The 23,015-nt window shown below is 52.6% G+C and overlaps 10 protein-coding genes across 10 annotated transcripts; 4 read left to right on the forward strand and 6 right to left on the reverse strand.

Annotated features, from left to right (window-relative positions):
* Positions 1-117: 117 nt before the first annotated feature.
* On the reverse strand, positions 118-2,634 carry K460DRAFT_435685 (uncharacterized protein; the record flags this gene model as incomplete). Its single annotated transcript, XM_040938404.1, has 3 exons — positions 118-586; positions 640-2,372; positions 2,427-2,634. 3 exons carry the CDS (start codon positions 2,632-2,634, stop codon positions 413-415), a joined length of 2,115 nt encoding a protein of 704 aa, XP_040784860.1. The 3' UTR covers positions 118-412.
* Positions 2,635-2,975: 341 nt separating this feature from the next.
* Positions 2,976-4,293, forward strand: K460DRAFT_370275 (ras-domain-containing protein). Its single transcript, XM_040934125.1, has 5 exons — positions 2,976-3,108; positions 3,163-3,182; positions 3,233-3,259; positions 3,315-3,506; positions 3,555-4,293. The coding sequence occupies exons 1-5, from the start codon at positions 3,036-3,038 to the stop codon at positions 3,903-3,905; spliced, it is 663 nt and encodes a 220-aa protein (XP_040784861.1). The 5' UTR covers positions 2,976-3,035; the 3' UTR covers positions 3,906-4,293.
* Positions 4,067-4,977, reverse strand: K460DRAFT_181988 (uncharacterized protein). The gene is made up of 2 exons (XM_040927061.1): positions 4,415-4,977; positions 4,067-4,367 (listed from the first exon to the last, which is right to left on the reverse strand). Exons 1-2 carry the CDS (start codon positions 4,774-4,776, stop codon positions 4,229-4,231), a joined length of 501 nt encoding a protein of 166 aa, XP_040784862.1. The 5' UTR covers positions 4,777-4,977; the 3' UTR covers positions 4,067-4,228.
* Positions 4,978-6,083: 1,106 nt separating this feature from the next.
* On the forward strand, positions 6,084-6,543 carry K460DRAFT_370277 (uncharacterized protein). The gene has a single exon (XM_040934126.1). It carries the CDS (start codon positions 6,157-6,159, stop codon positions 6,376-6,378), a length of 222 nt encoding a protein of 73 aa, XP_040784863.1. The 5' UTR covers positions 6,084-6,156; the 3' UTR covers positions 6,379-6,543.
* A 1,435-nt stretch (positions 6,544-7,978) lies between these two features.
* K460DRAFT_420220 (tripeptidyl-peptidase 1 precursor) lies at positions 7,979-10,263 on the forward strand (the record flags this gene model as incomplete). Its single annotated transcript, XM_040938068.1, has 3 exons — positions 7,979-8,481; positions 8,530-9,879; positions 9,983-10,263. Exons 1-3 carry the CDS (start codon positions 8,271-8,273, stop codon positions 10,261-10,263), a joined length of 1,842 nt encoding a protein of 613 aa, XP_040784864.1. The 5' UTR covers positions 7,979-8,270.
* A 252-nt stretch (positions 10,264-10,515) lies between these two features.
* Positions 10,516-11,956, reverse strand: K460DRAFT_292535 (vacuolar calcium ion transporter-like protein /H(+) exchanger; the record flags this gene model as incomplete). Its single annotated transcript, XM_040929358.1, has 3 exons — positions 10,516-10,812; positions 10,858-11,164; positions 11,214-11,956. 3 exons carry the CDS (start codon positions 11,954-11,956, stop codon positions 10,516-10,518), a joined length of 1,347 nt encoding a protein of 448 aa, XP_040784865.1.
* A 952-nt stretch (positions 11,957-12,908) lies between these two features.
* Positions 12,909-13,397, reverse strand: K460DRAFT_358930 (uncharacterized protein; the record flags this gene model as incomplete). Its single annotated transcript, XM_040932150.1, has 1 exon — positions 12,909-13,397. One exon carries the CDS (start codon positions 13,395-13,397, stop codon positions 12,909-12,911), a length of 489 nt encoding a protein of 162 aa, XP_040784866.1.
* A 191-nt stretch (positions 13,398-13,588) lies between these two features.
* Positions 13,589-14,688, reverse strand: K460DRAFT_291625 (aflatoxin B1 aldehyde reductase member 2; the record flags this gene model as incomplete). Its single annotated transcript, XM_040929295.1, has 3 exons — positions 13,589-14,055; positions 14,102-14,578; positions 14,631-14,688. The coding sequence occupies 3 exons, from the start codon at positions 14,686-14,688 to the stop codon at positions 13,589-13,591; spliced, it is 1,002 nt and encodes a 333-aa protein (XP_040784867.1).
* K460DRAFT_388986 (uncharacterized protein) lies at positions 14,651-17,526 on the forward strand (the record flags this gene model as incomplete). The annotated part of the gene is made up of 3 exons (XM_040935720.1): positions 14,651-14,672; positions 15,437-15,532; positions 16,274-17,526. The coding sequence occupies 3 exons, from the start codon at positions 14,651-14,653 to the stop codon at positions 17,200-17,202; spliced, it is 1,047 nt and encodes a 348-aa protein (XP_040784868.1). The 3' UTR covers positions 17,203-17,526.
* Positions 17,527-18,344: 818 nt separating this feature from the next.
* Positions 18,345-18,934, reverse strand: K460DRAFT_266970 (uncharacterized protein; the record flags this gene model as incomplete). The annotated part of the gene is made up of 2 exons (XM_040927516.1): positions 18,345-18,737; positions 18,794-18,934. Coding segments are annotated over 2 exons (534 nt in total), but the record flags the coding sequence as incomplete, so codon positions are not given.
* Between the last annotated feature and the right edge of the window lie 4,081 nt (positions 18,935-23,015).

Below are 23,015 nucleotides of genomic sequence, written 5' to 3' on the forward strand. Positions count from 1 at the left end.
GTTACCCTTTCTCCTTCCTGTCCATTTCGATACCCTCCACTAGGACTTTTCATGAGTTACGGTCAGCAATGTCTTTCTTTTCATGATACCCAAGACTTATGTACCACCACTCCATGTAACCTCTTTCATTGTAATACCCTGTACGACCCCATGATCCCCGTCTTGCAAGTAAAATCTTAATGCACCATATTCTCCTTCACAAAGCTCGCCGTCAAGACATATACCCACCTTTAGATCTACAGTCACATTAATGTGGGCCAGTACGCTTCTACGGTTCCAAGAACGACTGTTGAAATACACCTTCTGTCGCATTAAACCTCTATTAAAATCTACTACATCTTATAAGCTATGCAAGATCTACCGATGCATCACCATGAAAGCCCAGCGGACATTGTTCAAGGTCCTGTCCAAATTACTCTATCCTCTTCTTCCCTTCCTCCAACCCCAATAGTCTAGCATCGCTCTTTCCGCGCTCATGCCTCGTACCTACCAGAGGCCCAACAACAGCGTGGTGCGATACTTTGGAGAGCGTTTCTTGGTAAGACTCGACTTGTGCTGGAAGGCGGTTGAGCTTCGGCCAGTTGACCTATACAGTGTTAGCTGGGCAACCTGGAAAGTCACAAAAGACGAGACACTTACATAAAGCGTGCCATTACCCCAGACAAAACTGAGACACATGCCAGCCGTGACAAGAGAGAGGAGTAGCAAGAGGCGTAACGGCCAGATGGTTGCCTCGGGTGCACGGCGAGTAAGGCTGCCAACAAGGATGAAGAAGATGCTGGCAGCGAGGATGTAGGGTATTGATTGGATGAAGATGGGTCTTCGGTCCGCAAATAGCAACTGCCCACCAATGCCATCATCGCTAGGTAGATAGGTGCCTAGGAAGAGATCGAATGCGTCCTGTCGCGGGCCGTCCTTGAAGTTATTTAAACAGTATCGCGTGATGGAGTTGCTCAAGTCCTGGAGAGCACCCTGCTTGGTGCGGATCCCCAGGCGGGTGAAGTCCGTCTTGAGCGCTCCTGTGCCAGAGTACGACTTGGAGACGACGTCTGCATTGTCAGCCCACACGTTGCGGAAGAGGAACTCGAATGCCTGGTCTTCCTCTGCGCTCTCGCCTTCGTGCATCAGACCAAGGTCGATGAGCATGCGCGAGAGAATGTAGCGGCCAATCATGCTCTGCACGACGTTTGTGCGGTCCAGACAGTCCATGCAGTTGGTTCGAACGACAGCAGTCTGGTGCCGTCGGACCTCGACGCGGCCGGCGTCGCCTGGCATATCCACACCGCGGAAATACCCGTGCTTCAAGATGTGTGGTTCCAGCTGGTTCAGCAGTAGCTTCGCACGGTCCCATCGCAGCCCCTTGGTTTCGTTGTGGAAGTCGAAGTAGATGTAGTGCAGGCGGTCGTAGGCGGTTTGCGCGTTTGCAGGCTCAATGAGATGGAATCTTTCGGCGGTAATGCTATCGCCCTCTACATTATCAACTGGCGAGCTGACTAGGTAGTCGACCATTTGCTCGTACGCCTCTTTGACCCGCTGTTCGCGACCCTTCTGGTTGACGAGGTTGACGAGCCAATTGTCACCGTAAAGGCGTATTTGTTCGGCAAAGTGCTTCTTCGCAGCTGGCAGCGCATTCTCCACACCTCGTACCTGCAGCTTCGGCGTGTATTTGAGCGTGTTGATTTCAGCCCAGTAGACGGGCACACTGCCTCTGGTCTGCACGTAGGCGAGGACCTGTGTTTCCTTTCCAGGATTCCCGCCAACTGCCCCATTCTGGTTCGACCCAAAGCCGCCTGGGCCGCCCGATGCATTGTCGTTCAGTATGATGGACTGTTCCGTCTCGTTGAAGTTGGACACGTTGCCGTTCTCGTCGATGCCTCGCGAAAAGTACCGCGTTCCCGCCTTGAGACGCGATCTTCGGGTAATCAAGATGAAGGTAAGCGGGGTACCCTTGATGGACGTGTTCTTAATCTCCATCATGCCGTACATGACAGGCAGGATATACGGGTCCACATTGGGCTGCTGCCCGCTCGAGTGCCGTCCATATACACCGCCAAGGCCTCCACGAAAGTCGATCAGGTCGCTCGAAACGAAGCGGTTCCAGAAGAAGCGGTCGTCGGCGCGCTTCCAGAGGGGGGTCGAGGGGTCGAGGTGCGCCTGGCGCTGGAAGCTGTTGGTGATGTCAAAGGAGTAGGAAAAGTACAGAGGCGACGTCTTGATGAGCGTCTTGAGCAGGCTGAGGTAGTTGTCCTCGTCGGGGTCGTGCAGCGGTCGCTCGCGCACTGGCAGGAACTCGGTCGCAACGACCTTGTAGATCATGTGGCCTTTGATCCGGCCCATGGGCTGGGCCTTGGTGATGACGATGATGTACTTGTCTTGCGATGCATATCAGCTTCCCCGTCACTGCGGTCTGTGGAGGGCATGTGTACCTAGCCGCAGCTTGATGATACCGAGGATGCCTGCCACGCTCGAGACGCGCTTTGAGCCCAGGAGCTTGCCATCGTGCAGGCGAATGTCGCCAGAAGGGCGGTCGATTACCAGCGTCGGGGCAGAGGGGGACGATGGGGAGGAGAAGGCGTAGTGCGCGGGCGACGAGTGCACATTGATGTCGCGGTAGGGCAGGGCGGTGGTGCCCATAGTGACGAGCTGGAGCGAGTGTCAAGCTGGCGTGGTAGTAGATGGGTTTCTCAGAGCAATGCACTGCTGGAGGGATGGTGAGGACTGGCCGTGTTGTCGCAATCGGTTTTCTCCAACCGCACGCACGCCCAAGACGGCCGTTCCGTTTCGTCATGGCGGCGAAGGGTCCCGGTCTAGTCTGCCTGGTGCGCTCGGGCCAAGCACAGCACGCAGCACCTCGTCACAGCAGCAACCAGGCCCTTCATTCATCTTGCACGTCCACGTCCCATATCCGCCCACCCCGTCCGCCGTCCCCCGCCCCGACACGGTGAATAGAACCCCTGCCCTCTTCCGCATCCTCTGCCTCCGCAGCAGCCCTCCGCTCTCGATCCGATAGCGCCGCGTCACGTAGCTCGCCCATCATGTCCGCCAGAGCGCCACAGGGCCAACGGCCTGGAGGCTCCCGATTCGCACAGTTCAAGTTGGTACTGCTCGGTAGGTTTGGACAACCAGGTCCCCGTCTTCTGGTGCATGGCTAATGATGCGCAGGTGAATCTGCCGTCGGAAAGGTGCGCAGGTCGACCAAGGCAGCTCTCTATTGTAGCTAACCAGTCCGCAGTCGTCGCTAGTATTACGCTTCGTCAAGGTACGTCGAGCAGCAACCCACGAAACAGCCAGCATCATGATACTGACTCGGGCAGGACCAATTCGACGATTACCGGGAATCTACCATCGGCGCTGCCTTCCTCACCCAGACCATCGCCCTCGATGAGAACACGACCGTCAAGTTTGAGATTTGGGATACAGCCGGCCAGGAGCGATACAAGTCCCTCGCGCCCATGTACTACCGAAATGCCAATTGCGCAGTAGTCGTCTACGACATCACACAGGCTGTACGTGTATAGCACCCATGACATGCACCAGGATACTAACTCGGACAGGCGTCATTGGACAAGGCCAAGGCATGGGTCAAGGAACTTCAGCGCCAAGCCAACGAGAACATCATCATTGCTCTTGCCGGAAACAAGCTCGATTTGGTCACCGAATCACCCGACAAGCGCGCCATCTCCACAGCCGATGCCGAGCAATATGCTCGTGAGGCCGGTCTTCTTTTCTTCGAAACCTCGGCCAAGACGAGCGAGAACGTACGAGAACTATTTACCGCCATTGCAAAGAAGCTGCCGCTTGACCAGGCTGGTCCACGGAACTTGAGGCCTGGCCAGCAACGACAGGGTGTAAATCTGAGGCCAGAGGCGAACCAGACCCAGGGGCCTGGTGGCTGCAACTGTTAGATGATGTGAATGCGTCCTTGGAAGTGTAGGTAGATCGCTCGCATGCCGAAACAACTTCATTGCGGATGAGTCTGCGCCCCCACTAGTTGGGTGTATGCTCTGACCTTGCAGTACATCGACCTCGCGTCAGTCGGTCTTGTTATTTTTGTGGGCATATTTGGTCCTGGAGTACGGATTTCACCCTTGCAGCTATGCGTTAAGAGAAGAGACACTGGGGCTACCTGACAATTTAATTAATGATTTCCACTTTTGTTCTCATTTCTTCACCAACCATCAATCACAACCCGTCACAGGTCGTTGGCCTTCTCTTCTGGCATGCCCGGCTACCCGATCAATCTCGTAATCTCGAAATTCCACATCCCAAACCTCTGATACAGCTTCCCGTACTCACTAACCGTAACGTTCCCACTCTCACCCTCCTTCCAATGGGTCTCTTGTGTCGCAAATCCCGTCAGGTAGGTTCTGTCAAGCATCAGCATTACCCTCACACCGCGCGTAGAGTTACTCACCCATTACTATTCCACGTCTTCTTCACCTCAAGCTCCCTGAAGTTCTTGGAAATCCTGAACGAGAACGAGACATCCGGATCCGAGTCCTCTTTCTCACAGGGGTAGTACTTGTAGGTTGAGTAGAGTGCCTCGTTAGGCTTGCTCATGACGGTGCAAAGCGTATTATAATCGCCGTCGTCGATGATGAAGTCTGCCCAGGACTGTTGCTGGTACGCTACTGGGGCATCTGGTGCGGCGAGGGAGGCATAAAAGGCGCGGACGGTGAAGTTTGTAGTTGTAGGAAGTGCTGATGGCGAGGCGGTTGGGAGAGCCAGTGAGGTGGCCACAAGACCTATGAAGGCCGTGAATATGGATGAATGCATAACGAGTGTGGTGGAGGATGTTCTTCTGCAGAATTTCGCTGATCCCACGAGCTATTTGAGCATTACCATCGACAGAGGGGTGGTTGGGAGGTATGCATCTCATCTGGATCCTTGCTCGGTACGACTTGCCAACGCAAAGGAATATCCACAGCAAACAAATCTGCCACTGGCCCACATAGCAATTACTTGCAGCATCTCACAACTAGGGAGAGATGAGACCTACACAGCCCTGACACGTACTATGATGATCCAAAGCGCTATTATAAGGTTACATTCCCGAGACTGGAGTGTCACGTATACCCGGATGAGGGTCTTGCACAAACGCCGCGTTTGGCTTGGGCGAGAGTCATGTAAAACATGCCTTTACTTGTGTTTGACTACTTCGTGGAGACGGATATAGTCGATGGGTTTGAAAATGTCCAAGCTCGCATGCAAGGGAATGGGAACAAATCTGACACCTGCACTAGTAGAGCACAACGTGCACCCATGGCTATTTGAGGAACTATCGAAAGTGCATTCTACGGGCCACAGGCAAGCTAGTTACGAATCGCTTAACATGCGGTGTGCTGTCTGTCTACCTGGAAGTACTGGCAGAGAACGCATGTGGTTCCAAGGTTCAGTGGCGTTGGGTGAGTGCTATGGGAAGAGCTAGCCTTATTGAGGCTAGGGCTTTGTGGTCATCCATGGACATCCATGATGTGATAGTTGCGACACTTACTGAGAGCCCAGATCCTCCTCTTACTTATAACAACTACACTTTTACAGTATGCATTTGCGTACCATAATATTGCTGGATGCCACAAGCATACTCCGAGGCAACGGCGAGGCCTTGCGTTCCTTCTTTACAAATCAGAACGGGACCACTCAAGCCTGCCCAGGGACTAACGCAAAGGCCGGATTGCCCTTCGCTACTGACCTTTATGCTTAAACGTTCGAGCCCAAGATGTCATGGCTTACTGGATTCTCGACAGCTTTGACTGATCATACAAACTACACACATCGTAACGGAAGAATATCAACATTCGTCACCAGTTTGCCTATCGCGCGCTTTTTACTATCTTTCTATCACCAAACTGTAACCAATATCGATCATTATTGCAAACGCCAACTCTGCGACCTGCCAAAAGTCCCGGGTGCGTTTTACACAATTCCACTTCTCTATATCTCAACTCTATTAAGATAACGCAGTCCAAAATAGACCAGAAAATGTGGTATCTCACATACGTACCAGACTATACTGACCACCTATGAAGTTACTGCATTCGGAACAAGCAGTCACTTCAATATCATGTCCTCGCAATATATTTCCTCCGTCCAATTCCTACAGGACGGCATCGAAGCGCTCTCCCGCGCTGGAATCGAGACTGAAGAATGCCCAATATGCCTGGAAGTTTTAGCACCCTTCCAAATAGTAGCTACCGACGCGACGACTTCGGACACCGTCCACCAACCCATTCGAATAAAAAGATGCGGTCATTCCTTTCACCGCCAATGCCTCTAGCGGTGGCTGCTCAACAAGGAACAAGGGACTTGCCCAATCTGTCGCATGGAGCTCTTCTCAATTATAACAGACCAAGACCGAGAGTTGATACGGCTGGTTGAGCAAAGCTTCAATATTATCACCTTCACGTTCAGGAATCTGGACGCAGACTACCGTCGCCGGGTCAGAGGGTTGCTACCAGCACCTTTTGCGGAAATCATCGACGGGCTGTTGAATACGCCTCCGATGGCCTCACCCCATCTTACGAGGAGCGAATCTACGATAGCAGCGACTCCTTGGAACCCGAGCGTCTTACCCCGTCTCAGGGTGAGAGACTCTATGATAGCGGTGATTCCTTGGAACCCGATGAACTCACCCCGCATTAGGAGGAACGACTCTACAATATCAGCGACTCCTTGGAGCTCGATGAACCTACCCCGTCTCAGGAGGAATGACTCTAGCCTTGCAGCGGCATGGGACCTTTTAGACTCACGCCGTGTCGGGAGGACCGAAACTGCGATTGCAGCGGCTGAGGATCCGATAGACTCACCCCATCCAGACAGGGACGACTCTACGACTGCAGAAACTCCTAGGGACCAGATATTTCCCCCGGAGAGTTCCTAAGAGATTTGGAGCCAGGCTCGTCTTCGGCAGTTCTGCATCGAATGATGGCCGCCGAGGCTTTTCCTGACAGGACCACGAGATTCAAGGCCCATACTATGCCCGGGGGCATTATATCGAAGGTTAGAGGGATATTCACAACACCGTATTCCCGGCGACATAGACGTAACGGAGTCGAAATTGCGTGCTGTTTTATAAAGTGGACACAGATAGAGGAAGGAGGATGCTCGGTGGTTGCTGTTGCACAGTTGTGTAGCATACCGTAGGAAAGAAAGAAGGCTACTCTATTATTACAAAAAGATGGACACACGCAGCAAAGTGAGAAGACGTATAGCTGACAGAGTACTCCAAGAAAAGTAAAGTTGACATTCACAACAATAAACAACCATAATACCAAGCTGAACAACTTCAAGTTCATCGCCAAGATAGTTCAACATCCTGTGATATCTGTCGTAGAGAAAGACTGCTCAAGCAGAAGTTTATCAGACGGCAAAGCCATGTGTGCTGGAGATCTTCGTAGCTCGATCGATGGACCTTCTCTCGGTCACTCGGTGCTTCTTTCTGCGGTGTAATTTGAAAACTTGAGCAATCCAGTTGTCCGGTACACTAAAGCCAACGACCTGGTTAGTGGCAATATACTTTTCCACACATAGAGCCCGTTCCTGCAACAATCAGTGGGCAATGGAGTATACTGAAATAGCAACAACAACAATATTCTCTTCAACGAAAGAGTGCTTCGAAGCTATCCTCGGAGTCGTTCGCAAGGTCAGGGGACACCTTTCCAGCACGATCATGCGCGATGCTCTCTACCTCGGCGCTCGGGAATTGATTGCAGCAATCTCGAACCGTTCGGAGCCATAGACCGGGTCGGTGGCAAGTTGTACAGACGATTGGCACCTTCCAAGAGCATATTAAGCTTCCTTCACGAGGCTTGAGCCCAGGAGCTAGCGGTCTTGACGTGCTTGTTTATCAACGTGGGATGATGTCAAGCTTTTGCACCTTCCGAATCGGGCATTAGCGCCACCGTTTCCGAGGCTAAACGCCCGCTCTCCACCTTTGCTCCGATGAAGCTCTGTCGAAGCTCTACCATTTCGAGCTGTTCCAACATTGAACCGCATGCGACCAACGAATGAGAAGGCGTGCCTACTCCGCACCGCACGGTCGTGTCGTGATCTAGGAGCGGTTGAGGCAAGAGGACTTGCAGATACAGGTGCTTGAACCGAGGAGGCGGGCTCGTACGCTGTATGACTATCACCACTAATTTGAGGACCTTCCAATTGGGGTTGCCATTGAGGCATGACGAAATGAGCGCACTGGGGGATATAGAGCCCCAGTATCCGCCCTCTGCACCAAGGTTCTTCAACCTTGCGACTGCCTTTACGCTACAGCCATCATGCAGCTCCTTGCATTATTAGCGACTGCAATTGTTGCGCCTGTTGTACTTGCAACTCCAATCGCTCGGTCACCCTATGTCGTCAAAGAGACACACTTTGTGCCAAAGGAATGGAAGAAGCTGGACCGGGCCCATGGCGGCAAGACGATTCAGCTGCAGATAGGCCTCAAGCAGGGACGATTCGAAGAGCTCGATCGCCACTTGCATGAAGGTACGTCGAATTGACAAGATCGGGTAATATGACTGACTTGCGCTGCAGTATCTGACCCTGACCATGCACGATATGGAAAGCACCTCAGCGCTGATGAGGTTGACGAGCTAGTCGCCCCCAGCTCGGAGACACACAATCTCGTGCACGACTGGCTTCGCGAGAACGGGATCGACATGGAGCACCTCGGCTACAGTTCCGCCAAGGACTGGGTTATCGTCCATCTCCCGATCGAAATGGTCGAGAGTCTGCTCGATACTGAGTATCACAACTACAAGCACAAGGATGGCTCTGTTGTGGCCCGAGCGACTAAGTGGTCGCTTCCTCGCCATCTCCACGACCACATTGATGCCATTCAGCCGACGACTTCCTTCTTCCGCGGCGCTCCGAGGGACGCAACGTGGGTTAGCGAGACTGCGGAAGTGCCGGCAAGCTACCAGACCCCGAAGAACGGATCCATTGCCAGTGTCTGCAACGTGACTTCCGTGACGCCTGAGTGCTTCCAGACTCTCTATTCGACCAAGTGGTACAAGACGCAGGCGAGTGACAAGAACAGCGTTGCATTCGCCAACTACCTTGGTGAAATCCCAATCCGCCCAGATACGAAGCTTTTCTTGCAGAAGTACCGCCCCGAGGCTGTGTCGCAAGCGTATGACTTCAAGCAGATATCTATCGCTGGGGGCCCAATTCAAGATGGCCCTTTGACGTACAACCAGTCCACGGTCCAGGCCATCAGCCGCGAGGCCAATCTCGATGTGCAGGCTATCGCCGGCATTAGCTGGAAGACCCCAATCACCAGCTTCTCCACTGGTGGCCAGCCGCCGTTCAAGCCAGACATCTCTACCCCTGAGAACACAAACGAGCCATATCTCGTCTGGGTGAACTGGCTCCTTCAGCAAAAGTCGATCCCCAAGGTCATCAGCACATCCTATGGCGATTCCGAGCAAACCGTTCCTCGATCCTACGCCGAACGCGTCTGCAAACAATTCGCTCAGGTCGGTGCCCGTGGTACTACGCTCTTCTTCTCTTCTGGTGACAGTGGCCTTGGTGGCACAGATAAGTGCTACACCAACGATGGCAAGAACACGTATCAGTTCAACCCAGACTTCCCTGCTTCTTGCCCATACGTCACTACCGTTGGCGCGACGATGAACTTCGAGCCCGAGGAGTCTGCTTACCGCCCGTCCCGCAACACCAGTGCTGGTTTCCGAGACTTGTATGCCAGCGGCAGCGGCTTCAGCAACTACTTCGATCGTCCTTCGTACCAGGACAAGGTCGTCCCCAAGTATGTCAAGGCGCTTGGCGACAAATACCAGGGTCTGTACAACAAGGAAGGCCGAGCGTATCCCGATCTCGCGGCGCAGGGCCTGTACTTTGCGTACTTCTGGAACGGCACTGAAGGTACGTAAACTCCATCTGAAGATGTCAGAGACACTTCGCCGAGCGAGCGATCTCTAGATCCTCTCTTGTCTTAATTAGAGTCTTGCTAACAGTATGCGCGTAGGTACTATCAGTGGTACTTCAGCCTCGGCACCCCTGACTGCTGGAATTTTCACTTTGGTCAATGACGCTCTGATTGCGTCTGGCCAGCCAACACTTGGTTTCCTCAACCCTTGGCTGTACAAGAAGGGATACAAGGGGTTGACTGATATCACCAAGGGCTTCAGCCATGGCTGCAATGTCGAGGGCTTCCCAGTAACCGAGGGGTGGGATCCAGTCACCGGTTTTGGTACCCCCAACTTCCCTAAGCTCCTCAGGGCGGCGGGTGCGAAGGGCCACTGGTAAGCGTATTAGCGCTTGATAGCTTCGTAGCAGCTTGCAGTTGATACTCAGGTTGATAGTGCTATGTATATATGGCTGTGAATGAGTTACATGAAATAGTTAACGACGCCCAATGTCTGACTTGCAAAACGATCTTCGATTCGTGAAAATTGATACAAAATAGACTACAAATAGTATACTGACTGCCTCTACGTGGTTTAGAGCTTGGAGGGGTTGGCGTATTTACAGTTTCCAGTAGGAGGAAGGTTTGTTGAGCTATCTTACTGTTTCAATACCGTTCGATGTGGCAACATCCGGGTTAGGATAGAACCAGGCCGCGACGGCGATAATGAGGTAGACGATGACCAATAGGGCGCCTTCGAGGTAGTTGGACTCTCCGTCGCGGAGGAAATTACCCACGACGACAATAGAGAGAACGAGCAGCACGATCATGAAGATCTCGAAGTTGAGATCCATGTCTTTGCCCATGATCCATCCAATGATGACGACTAGAGGCGCGTTGAACAAGGCGGTTTGGATCGAGGGGCCCACGCAATGGAAAAGGGCGAAATTCTACTCATGTAAGTAACGTCCAGTTGGTTCAGCACCATGACTTACGATTTGTCCGTCCCAAGCTTCATCTACCGCGGTCAAGTGCTCGGCAGCCTTTTCCACTAGAGGCAACATGATCAAACCAAGGAACTGGTCAGGTACACCGGACTCGACCACATCTTCAATGCGCTCAACCAGAAACACTGCAAGCAAGGTGACAATCGCCAGCGAAAGAACTAGAGCAACCATGCATTCTGTGAACGTGAACTTTGGCTTGGCGAGGTCTTCATGGTGGTCGAGATCGGCATGCTCATCAGCTTCGAGGACTTCGTCGAATAGAGAGTGTTGTGAACGAGCATTGTACCAGATGAAGCTGTACGGCGTCAGCCAGCGATTGCAGTGTGTCCGCACTCATTACTCACATGCAAAAAGCGATGATCAGCAAGATCGAAGTGACCTGGCTAATTCTGAGAACGTTGTGTTCTAGGATCTTGTGTGTGAATTCGTGGTGCTTGGTCGCTTTGTCGACGGCCGACCCCTTCAGGGCAGAATAATACGCGGAAGGAATGAGGAGGCCAAAGCCGGCAATCAAAAGCAATCCGCTGCCAACTTCACTGATAGAAGCGTGGAACTTCTGGCTTGCTTGACGTAGCCCACCAACGAAGAAGCAAAGTCCGAGGCAGAGCAACAAATTCGTGAGGATGGAGCCGAGAATGGCGGCCTGGATGACCGGGATGAGGTTGCCATGTTCGGACGACGCGTGCCCGGCGTCATGCTTGGCAATAAGGATAATAAACAGTATTATTTCGACAATGGACCCAAAGGCTGTTTCGATCAGAATGCCAGAAACCTTGGGCATCTTCCTTGCGAACTCTTGCCCAGCGAAGCCTAGCAGATTGGCGACCGGTACCATGGCGATGTAGCTGGTGACAAAAATGGCGATAGGAAGCCCAGGCGTCGCAAAATGCAGGACAATAGCAATGATTACGAAAGGCCACAACAGGTTGGTGTATTTCGCTGCATTGCTCCCAGACCTCCATGCGACGTGCAGAAAGTGAGAAGCCTGAAAGCCAGTGCGACCGCTCTCGCCATCAGGATGGATATGTTGAGGCACGATATGACGGAGCAGGGGCGTCGACTCGGAATTGTGGTGATTGGAAGACATCGTGAGAAAAACCTGGGGGAATTGAGGAGCGAAGTTGGAGGTTGGAGGCGAGTTCTGTAGATGGTGGGGAACGCGACGCGCCATTGCCGTTGCCCAGCCTCGGCTTCCAGCAAAACAAGACAGGCGCCATCTTGTTCGCCATCAAACTCTCCCACGTCGACCTTCCGATGAGCCGTTGACGTGAGGTGGGAATAGTCGAGTTGGCGGGGATTACAGAATTCTGTACATCTCACACATGTCTAAGATTTCTTCCAATTCCATCGCGCTAATTCTCCAACTCACACCAGCCTAACCGTTTTGCATCTCTTGATGGTAATGTTTGCTGGCCTTCATGACGTGCGTTTGAGGCGTTCGATTGCTGTATCGCTGGCTATTAAAAACGTACCATCTGACCCTTTCGCTGTTCGCTGTTCGAACTGTTTGCGCTACGAGGAGCAACCTTATAAGACATCCTGCACTTCTCAAGAAATTAGAAACTTGCCTCAAAGCAACGATCAAACTTCCTTCTCGACATCTCCCAAAATCAACCGCCCCAGAACCTACCTATGGGTAATCAATTTGCTACCATCGACACTCCCAACGAGTCGAAACCAAATAGGGAGACTCGCTCTGCTGGTGCAGCACCCAGGAAAGCTCATACTCCCATACTGCAGGAGGCGATGGAGGGCAGCATGTCATTTGAGGAGTTCTTGAAGAGCGGTGCGAATTTTGAAACGGAGGAGAAGCGCGTAGAGGCAAAGGAAGGCAGTGAAGAAACAACCAGCGACAAGAGTGGAAAGGTTCCAGAAGCTGATAAGATGTAAAGCGAAATGACAGTGGAGGAAGAGGGAAGAAAGACGAGATGAAAGGGCTCCTCCTAGACACTGATATGAACAAATTGAGTATTCAAGCCTCAACCACCATTCGTCTCATCTCAGCCATTACTCCCTCTCTCCTCGCACATGCAATTACCCTAAGACCCCCCCTCAGCAGCAGCCTTAGCTTCCTCCACCCTCCGACCAATCTCCCCCTTCAACAATGGATAAAAGTCCCTCGTCATGCCTACATCCACATACTCCACCCACTCGCTCACCCTCGCCCCTCCCTCTTCAAAGCCCATCTTCCACACATATTCATTCTCATACAGCCCAACCGGCGTGTCTCCGCGTGCACTAACAAACATGACAATCTTCTTTCTCTGAACAACAGCTCCGTTTGAATTTGTCTGCTCGCTTGTTCCTTCAATGATGTCGTTGACGGTGATGTGGAAGGACGTGAAGATACTTTTCATGCCGGTGAGGTTTGCGCGGTAGGCGTCGTTTGATTGGGGGTTGTAGTGCAGGGATGAGGGGAGGAAGATGCGTTGGCAGGTTGGTGTTCGTAGGCTGATGATTGTGTCGATGTCCATTGTGTTAAAGGCTGCGACTAGGGTATTGGCGGTTTGTCGTTCTTGGGACGGCATGATGGATTTGAGACGGGTGGGCTGGTGCTGTGTGCAAGTAGAGTGTTGAGGAGGTTATTATCAAATTGAAGCTTGGGTTTGTGTATTCATGGTCGCCGAAGACTAATGCAAGGCTGCCCGGCCCGCAGAAATGACAGCTAGGCTTGCAGCAGCGTCAAGCCACGATTTCAGTGTAGGCTTCTATACTGTACTCATCGGAAGTACGTCGGCGCCGTGGCTTTAGCAGCCAGCCACGCCTCGTCCAGCGTCTTCACCACGTCATCAGGCAACGGACCCTTTTCTAGATCTGCTAGATTACCCTCCAACTGCGCAAAGTTGCTCACGCCAATAATCACGCCGTCGTTTCCGCCCTTGACCCGCGTCTTCAGCTCAGAGTGATGTACAACCCATCTCAGCGCAATCTCGAGTAAAGTCAGGTTGTGCTTCTGCGCCGCGCCTTCGACAATTTTCAACGCTTGGAAAGTCGAGTCCTTGAAATAGCGCTCGCGGTACATGTTACCCATGCGGGCTGCTTTAGTGCCGAAGCGACCGTCTTCGGGCTTGATGTCTGCGGATTTGATCTTGCCCGAGAAGAGGCCGCCTGCTAGGGGATTGTAGACCACGATGTCGATACCGTATTTGCGACAAGCAGGGACGAGCTCGGGTTCGATAGCGCGAGCTGTTCAAGTTAGCTAAGACATCCTAATGAGGATGCTGCCACTTACTGATGGCATTGTACATGGCTTGGTAGATGGTGGGCTTGACCCAGCCTCTCTCTTTGCAGATGTTGTACACTTCCGCAAGCTCCCACGCCGCAAAGTTGCTTATCCCTAATTGCACGAACTTGCCCTCCTTGTGCAGCTCGTTCACAGCCTTGAGCGTCTCTTCAAACGGCACCGAGTGATCCGGGGCATGCAAATAGAAAATGTCCACAGAATCGGCACCCAGCTCGCTCAAGCTCTTGTTGAAGTGCTCTTTCAACCTGTCGGGCTTGTGTACGCCAGCCTCGTATGGGTATACCTTGGTCGCGAGTGTGAAGCCACGGTCCTTCCACTTGGCATCGCGCGTCCAGGCCTCCTGCTTGCCGTCGACGTACATGCGAGCTGTGTCGATTTCATCGTAGCCTTGTGACTGGAAGTAGTCGAGGTGTTTGGTGAATTCTTTAAAGTCGGTTATGCGCGCCCCGGCCTTTTCGTCAGGACCTATGGGAGGTTAGTTGGGTTTCAGACATGCATGGTTGAGGCGTGTCTTTACCAAAGGTCATCAATCCGAGGATGACGCGGTCCTTTGGGTTCTGTGCGATGAGAGGCATTGTGGAATTGATTCTGTAAATTGGAACAAGTAGAGAAAAGGACTCAAGCCAGTCTTCTACGATAAAAGTCGTCTAGATTCGCGTTATGGTCGCGAGATGACGACAGAGGGGTGTGCCCCGCTTCGGAACTGGAGCCATTCTGGTTCCGATTTTCGGAAAGTAGCGTGGTGTGGACTCTGGAGATGGTACCTCGCCGTCGTATCGTCGCAACTCGACAACCATCGAGGCCTGCTTTTGTCGTATTGGTTGAGTCATCGTGCTCTGCGGCGTTGCCGATATCGTTCACGCCGCCATTCTTTCCATGGACTCCATGCGATTCATGAGATGCGCCACCGAGTTGAAGAGCAAGCGGCTTTCGCGAGACCATTGGCTGCCCACTTTGGCCCCCCGAAACCTCACCAACTGCTTTCGGCCAAAAGCTGCGGCGAAGCAGGAGTCTCACGAACGCCTGTTGGCGCAGCAAACCGGGAAGTCAGGAGGAACATGCAACCTCCCGCGACGGTGCGAAAGACGATGCCGGGAAGATGCTGTCAGACAGCTGAAACCTCGATGGGGAGGAAAAGCCAGACATTCACTGCTCGCTTAGAAGGGTGTGGGGCCAAAGGGAGCGGTTGCGCACCAATGACGTCGCGGCCAAGCCGATAACGATAACACATCCAACCTGGATCCTCGACGTCTGGTCAGCTGGGCATATCATGCAGCTAGCAGGCTCCCATCACACAACAAGTCCACAGCTACTGTACAGTAGGGCCGTTGCAGCTCGTCGATTATCTGCGCCCAGGATCGTCCCGCACCGTCCCGTCGTTCTTTTGTACAGCACAGGTGCCACGTAGCAGCGACGCAGGTACGCACAGAAGCCGCACATAAAAGGCCATCAACCGCCTCGAGGGGGACGGCTGCTCCCATATAAGACCAGCATGCAGCCCGCCCACTCGATTCAGCACTCTACCTCCACTTTCACGACAGAAAGACGGCTGCGGTGTGCTAGACAAATGGGCCCATCAGCTGTAGCCAGAGGGGTCATGTGGCCCGGTAAGCCACCCCTCTGCAAAAGGTGCGAATCAGTCACGTCCTCGCACACCACCAGGTAGGCCCCCCTCTGATTGGAGCGCAAACCATCGATACAAGGTACCTTGAAGGAATCCTTTCTTGATTTAGCTTCCGGCCATGCAGTCACATCGCCTTATTGGCATCCCGCTTCGACGCCGCCAGTGCGCTGCCCTTGCTCCCTTGCCCCCAAAGCAGCCAGCCCTCTGGCTTCACATGAGATCATTATGCCCAAGCCTCTTTCTCTTCTTTTCTAAGAATCACCTATCCCTAGCCTGAAACGCTGCCTTCCTTGTTGTGTAGCCTTTGTTACCTCTGTCTGTTGCCCGCTCATAAATAGCACCTTGCCTCTGTTCTGCACACATCCCGACATCCGAACTTCGGCCTCTACATGCAACCAGTCACCACCACGCTGCTCCCAGATATTGGACGCACCTCTTGGGCGCATAGCGATCCAAGACTTGCTTCTTGGTCGCTATGTGCTGGTGTTTCAACTTGGGCTTTTCAAGCAAGAAAAAGCCAAAGAGCTCGTCCTCAGGTGAAAAGAAGAGACGGCCCAAGCCAGACGATGCGCTTCACGGCAAGGGAAATGCAGTCAGCGCAGACGTCTCAGAGAAGCGTAGATCAGGGGATGGGACCAGAAAGAGAAGGTCTGTAGAGACTGCGACCCCGCGCTCCCCGCGACAAGAGCGGCAAGAACACCGTCCACGATCGCAGCAAAACTACGACCAGGTCTACCAAGGGCGCGAACAGTACCGGCCTGCTCTGAACGTGCAGGTTCCAGACATGTACTACCGTGCTGTCAACCCAGAAAGCTCAAACTCATCGCAAGAAGCACTACTGAACCCGCGACCCCACCGAAGTCAACATACCCGACAGCGGCACCCAAACCGCACATCGCAAACCACTCTGCGCGGGCGTGGAGCCAAGCGAGACCCTCCGCGACACTCGAAATCCAAAAAGAACTTGCGTCCTGAGCCTTCAAAAAGATGGTCCCTGTTTGCGCCTTCGCCACCAAAAACCCCAAAACGTGACCATCGCAACTATCAAACTCTCGACTCCTCACCACGCAGCCACCGATCTTCCCGTCAGCAGCGCTCTCCTCAAGCAACCGTCACATCCGAGTCTTCGCCGTCTCAGACCCGCCACCACCGTTCACGTCAGCACGAGCGATCAGCTCCTTCTACACGCCAAGCACGTTCTCGCACGCCAAACACCGCCGCTCGTCGGGTGCCTGACCGGCGTTTCGCTGTGCTCGCTGCTACCAACCAGGCGCTCGAGAATGTAAGGAGAGAAGCGTTTGCGCAGCCCTCTCCGCCGCCAAGACGAGAGAGGTTGAGACGGTACGAGGGTGTTGCCATTCCCACAAGTACCATCCCGTTCAACTGGGACTGCGTGAGTAGTTCGCAGACTTCAGCTGGATATGGACATGGCGAGCCTAGTCGGCAAAGGCGGTCGCGACGGTGAGGCGTGAGACTAGTGTTGAGTGAGCATTTGCCCTAGGGCTGACATTTGCACCTTGGATGTCGAGTCATGCGCGGTTTTCTTTGTCTTTGTTCTCACTTCTCTATTGTTTTTGAAGGATACCCCCGCATAATTGGTCGCTCTTGGAAATGATAGGTTTCGGCTTCGTAGGCGTTCATTATACCCTGTCTGTTTTGCATCCCTTAATATTCCTGGCATACGCATGGTTCAGATGTTGCATACTACCGTAGAAATCTGACTACACACCTTATTCTCGCTTGAATCTCGCTTCACATGCTAACTCGTGGATTCACTGACGATCAAGCCCTACTAAACCCGTTGCTTCCGTAGCCAGGGGACTGGAAAGGAAGAAATGTGATACCTAGCTAAACCCGGTTATTAAGAATATGACAAGTATAGGTAATACTAGAATCTTGAGTCAAGTACAAAGCGCTCGTGTCACATGGCGTACTAATGTTGACTCACTGTCCGGTCTTATATCATGTGACCTTCAGCTTACCTGGGAGAAGTCTATGAAGACGTCGTCTGGCGGCATGTGTTCCGAGTAGATGTATACCTGGAACCGTCTCTCCATTCAATTTCATATGCGGGCCATGTCACGTAAGAGTGGAGTTACACCAATACATGGATTCAAAGACTTGAGCAATTGTAGTCGTGGAAGACAACGAGTGGTGTTGAAACACATGACCTGAATGAAATTCCTACAGAGCTCTTCTGATAATAAACAAGGCTAATCCAACATACGAACTAAACACCGGTGACTCGATAGGCCATGCGCAATAGTTAGGCAACATTCAAACCTCAATCTCCTTTGCGACCACCTCGACATTGACCTGGTCAAGCTTCCCGTCCAGCGGTTCCTTCTCCTTCTCCTTCTCCTTCTCCTTCTCATCCTCTGCCTCCAAGCCCCTCACGACAGCGGGTCCTCTCCTCAAAAAGTTACTCTCAGGCCCTTGCGGCACAAACCCACTATGCATATACACCGCTTGCGCCGTTGGAGCCGATTCCAAATACAGCGGCGTAACCGGCACCGTTGCATCAGCCTGTTCGATCGCCCAGTTGAGCAACTTCTTCCCTACACCTCGTCCCTGATACTCTGGCCACGTGATCAGCGGCGCAAGGTACCAGTGCGGTTCGTCGCCGACTACTTCCCTCCGAAGGGCATCGTCTTTGGCAATCTTGCCATTCCATTGCTCTTCACTAACACCCGACCATATCTCGTCGAGGTCCTCGTCCGACCAGCCCATCTTCTCTCTCCAGCCGTAGAAGTCGACGGCGCTGCGGGCGAAATGGTTGTGGATGACAGGATTGCCCGGCCCCATCCAGCCGGCTACACCGATCATCTCGCCAGAGGAGGCCAGCACGGCTTTTACCCAGAACATATTCGGGTGACTGAGGGAAGGGAGTATGCGCTTTGTCATGCGCTTGACTCGCGTGCTGTGCTCTGGTGGACGCATTTCGAGTGGCTCCTTCCTGTCCCAGAAAGCGGTCGGGAAGCAAGCATACAGACCTTCTGCCTATCCATCGTCTTAGTCTGAGAGGAAAAGAGGAAGAGGAGGGAAATGGTTCATACGATTTTCTCCGCGTCATTCTCGTCACACAACTCGACCCTTATCGCGGACTCGGGAAGGCGTTTGTCCTCCTCCACAGGCATCGTCTGGAATCCAGCCACGCCACTGGCTACCTTGATGAACTCGGCCTTTGGTTGCGACATATTGTTTGCGATGAAGAAGATTGCAGGAAATGAATTATCTGAGACGATTCTCAATACTAGTCGTTAAGTACTTAGGGTAAACGTTGACTGTACTGAAGGCAGCAGCTTCGGCGTTCGGAATTCAGTTTTCGCCCCCCAAAGACTGTGCAGCCTGCGGGATGCCTTGACTACTCCCCGCTCGGCGTACCCTGCCTCGACATATACAACTCGTTCCGGCAAGGCAGAAGTATATAATGTGAGCTTTGCATTGGCTGGGAACGATCAGGATTCCTGAGCCATAGTGAGCCACATCTCAGTGTCTTGGTGTTCACCCCACCTTCTACAACAGGCTAGAAAGGACACATGTGCGACAATCTTGTTTCCGTAACGAGTATGATGAAGAACGTAAATCAACAACGTCGCTCAAGAGACTTGAAAAGTGAGCGAAGTTTAGTGCTCGTCTGCAAGGAAATGAGGAAGTGGAGTTCAGACTAATGAAAATAGAAAACCGTTGAGAAGCGCCAACGCCTGAAGATCTCGCAGAAGAGTAATACAGTGGCCAACTGCAATTAGCCTGGTATCGGAGTCGACAAAAAAGTGTAAAAGAAGATAGTCGTTTCTGGTAAAAGTTTACATTCGGGCGCTGAAGGGTGACGCTACCTAGGTATCCGAGAAGACGAACGTCGCGCTAGACATCGCGAAACAAGAACATGAGCCATCGCGATTCTTCAAATCCGATTAATTAACACAGTAGAGACGAAAGGAATGAAGGTGATACTGTCGAGCGAACTTGAGTGTGCATAATTATGGTGATGGAAATGAAAGTTGGCAGAGGCCGAGTATGCCAGGCGATCTAGAAAGCTCCGCTTCGGCCCCGCACCTACAACTGGAAGGCACGATCATCACTAACACCAAACTGCAAGCATGACATCATAAGGGGAGGTATTCGAGTGGCATACTCTCCATATTAAAGATTCATACAAAGGGAGTGTAAGGAAATAGTATATGTAGTTTAGGAAACGTGCGTTGACAAGCTTCTCGACGTTATCTGACAAAGCTCCCCTACACAAGAGCCAAAATCCCATGTATTGACGATAGTTGCCGTTCAAGTGGAGCAGAGTCGTAAACCAGCTGGACCTGAGACAGCCGTGATGGAGAAATCATCAGCGGCAAAGATCCTACCGTTTTTCCCCTTCGTGCGGACTTCAAGGGAGATAGTATGGGTTGCCGAACCAGTTACTGTTACCCGTGACGGCGCCGTCCCTCCGATCTGTACGAATTGATTATTGAATGCAGCCGTAGGCATTGCGGCGATTACTCGATTGTCGAACTTCAATGTAATGGTGAACGGATTAGAGGAAGAAGCTCCTGAACGGATTGGTTTGACGTAAGCCGAGACGTCAATGGTTACTCCCTCGGGAATCCTGATGTTCTGTTGTATGAGTGTGAGAGTAGTGTCTTTATCTCCAGAGTTACCACTGTATGTGGTTCCTAGAAAGGCAACTGTAGCTGGGGATCCACGGCCATAGCCTGAGTAGGTCCAAGTACTATCATCATCAAACGCGGCTCCTGAATCTTGTGTCCAAGCCCACGAAGCCATCGCCGATCCTGATGTTGCATCAAATTTGGGATTCGCCACATAGTTAGTCGGGGCGGCGTAGCATGTTGCTACTGAGCTGGGCGTGGAAGACGTTGTACTGGAACGGCTTGATGATACAACGGTGGAGAAAGTGGTCGGTGTAGCCGAGGAAGTGCGTGAGGAAACAACTATAGTGGAGCTCGAAGACAAAGATGATGCAGGTGCGGAGGTGCTTGATGATACAGCAGACGAGGAGCTCGAAGAACCAGCTGGAGAGGAGCTCGAGATTCCAATTGCAGAAGAGCTTGAAGAAGGAGCCGCGGAAGAGCTTGAGGAAACGGCTGCGGAAGAACTAGAAGACACAAATATTGAGGAGCTTGAGGATGTTGCCGACGAGGTGCTTGACATCACACTTGCAGAAGGGCTTGATGAAGTAGCTACAGAAGAGCTAGAAGAGACAGCTGCGGAGGAGCTTGAGGATATCTCAGACGATGTGCTTGAGATAACCGCGGACGAGGTGCTCGAAATGACAGCTGAGGAAGAGCTCGAGGACAAGACTTCGGAAGAGCTCGAGGACACAGCTACTGAGGAGTCTGAGGATACCGCAGACGAAGTACTCGAAGTGATAGCCGAGGACGAAATGGTTGCGGCCGAAGACGAGCTGGAAGACATGACTTCGGAAGAGCTTGAAACAGCCGACGTGGAAGCCACAATAGATGAGCTTGATATGGCCGAGGATGTAGCGACTACCTCAGATGAGCTTGAGACAACCGACGCAGTAGAGGCGATATCCGACGAGCTGGACCCAGCTGACGACGTGGAGGTTACACCAGATGAGCTCGATACAGTCGATGCTGTGGAGGCCACATCAGACGAGGTTGACACAACCGGTGTACTGGAGACGACATCTGAAGAGCTTGCCACGGTCAAAGTAGAGCTCAGGGTAATATCTGGGGTGCTCGAGCTCAAAGATACGGCTGAAGAGGCAGGGGTAGGCTCTGGTGTGCTAGAAGCGCCAACTGAAGGAGAAGGTGTCGTGGATACACTATCGCAGAGGGCAGCGCCACCGGGACCAGCAATCGCTGTCAAGGAGAAGTCATCGAAGGCGACAACCTTGCCCACGGTACCCTCAGTCTCAACGTAGAGCTTGACCTTGTGGGTATTGCCTGTAACTGTAACGGGGGTGTTGGTCTTGAACAACGTGTACTCGCCAGTATGTTGGCTTAGACTCGCGACAATGACTTCATCAATGAACAGCCTGAGGAGGAACGGGGTAGTACCCGTGGGGGGAGGCCGCAGCATCTTATACCAGACACCAAAGTTGACCTTTGTTCCACTCGGAATGGAGATTCCTGCTTGAACAAAATAGCCATAGGATCTGGCGCTGTCTTGAATAGACGCTTGGTACGCGTGCCCGCCGGTATGAGGATTTGTAGTATCTACTCCTGCTGGAGTCCACGAGCCAACTACGCCCTCTGTTTCCCATGGTGTTTGTTCGTTTTCGAAGCCAGAGTTGGAGAGGTAGTTAGTAGCGGCAGCGAAGCAGCTTACAGTTGGGGAGGCGCTTGAAGACAAAGAGGCTGAAGAAGAGCTCGGGGATGGCTCAGGGGTGCTGGAGGCTCTCTCAGAAGAAGATTGTGTCTCAGATGCGCTCGCAGAGGACTGCGTTGCAGAGACGCTAAGAGAAGATTCACTGGCCGACGTGCTACTAGAAGAACTAGAGACGGACGTACTCGACGAAGACTGAGTAGCAGATGCGGTAGAAGACGACTCCGGTGCAGATGCACTGGACGACGAGACAGATTCGGAAGTGCTGGAAGAAGACAGAGAAACTGCGCTAGATGATGACGCCGAGACGAATACGCTGGAGGAAGATGCTACCTCAGATGTACTAGAAGATGAGGCAGCAGAAGCGCTAGAGGACAAAGCCGAAGCGGATTGGCTAGAAGAAGCTGAAACCGATTCACTGGACAAGGACGGAGTGATAGACGCGCTGGAAGACGAGGCTGGCTCGGACGTGCTTGAAAGAGTGCTCTGAGTGGATGAGGCAATTGTGGACGATGGCGATAGGGACACAGCCGGAGTGGATGAAGCAGAGACAGTGGATGAGATCTCAGAACTGGACGAGCTAGCGACTGGGGATGCAGACGAAGAAACTGACTCTGACGAGCTCATAGCGCTGGATGAAGCAGAACTACTGACAGTAGGGGTAGCTGAGGAGCTTCCGACGCTAGCTGATGAACTAAGCTCACTGATCGTAGATAAGACGGCGGACGAGCTAGTTACGCTGGACAACGCGAAAGAGCTTGTAGTGGAGGATATCGACGATGAGATGACGACACTTGTCGAGGCCGACTCGCTGGTAATAGATTGGGTCGACGATGAAGCCGACTCGCTAGTAGATGACGAAACTACTGATGTGCTGGCTACACTGGATGTGGCAGACTCGCTAGCGGTAGATGAGATTGCCGAAGAGCTGGCAACACTAGATGATGCAGCGGATGAGGTAGAAGCCGCGACCAA

The sequence above is a fragment of the Cucurbitaria berberidis genome (genome assembly GCF_010015615.1).
Source record: "Cucurbitaria berberidis CBS 394.84 unplaced genomic scaffold K460scaffold_5, whole genome shotgun sequence".
Classification (NCBI taxonomy): domain Eukaryota; kingdom Fungi; phylum Ascomycota; class Dothideomycetes; order Pleosporales; family Cucurbitariaceae; genus Cucurbitaria; species Cucurbitaria berberidis.

Bases quoted from the DNA above. Each gene is read 5' to 3' on its own strand.
- K460DRAFT_370275 (XM_040934125.1), top strand. From the start codon at position 3,036: ATGTCCGCCAGAGCGCCACAGGGCCAACGGCCTGGAGGCTCCCGATTC. The intron at 3,183-3,232 runs GTGCGCAGGTCG...ACCAGTCCGCAG, and splicing joins GTGAATCTGCCGTCGGAAAG to TCGTCGCTAGTATTACGCTT. The intron at 3,507-3,554 runs GTACGTGTATAG...TAACTCGGACAG, and splicing joins TCTACGACATCACACAGGCT to GCGTCATTGGACAAGGCCAA.
- K460DRAFT_181988 (XM_040927061.1), bottom strand. From the start codon at position 4,776: ATGCATTCATCCATATTCACGGCCTTCATAGGTCTTGTGGCCACCTCA. The intron at 4,368-4,414 runs GTGAGTAACTCT...GATGCTTGACAG, and splicing joins AAGACGTGGAATAGTAATGG to AACCTACCTGACGGGATTTG.
- K460DRAFT_370277 (XM_040934126.1), top strand. From the start codon at position 6,157: ATGCCTGGAAGTTTTAGCACCCTTCCAAATAGTAGCTACCGACGCGAC.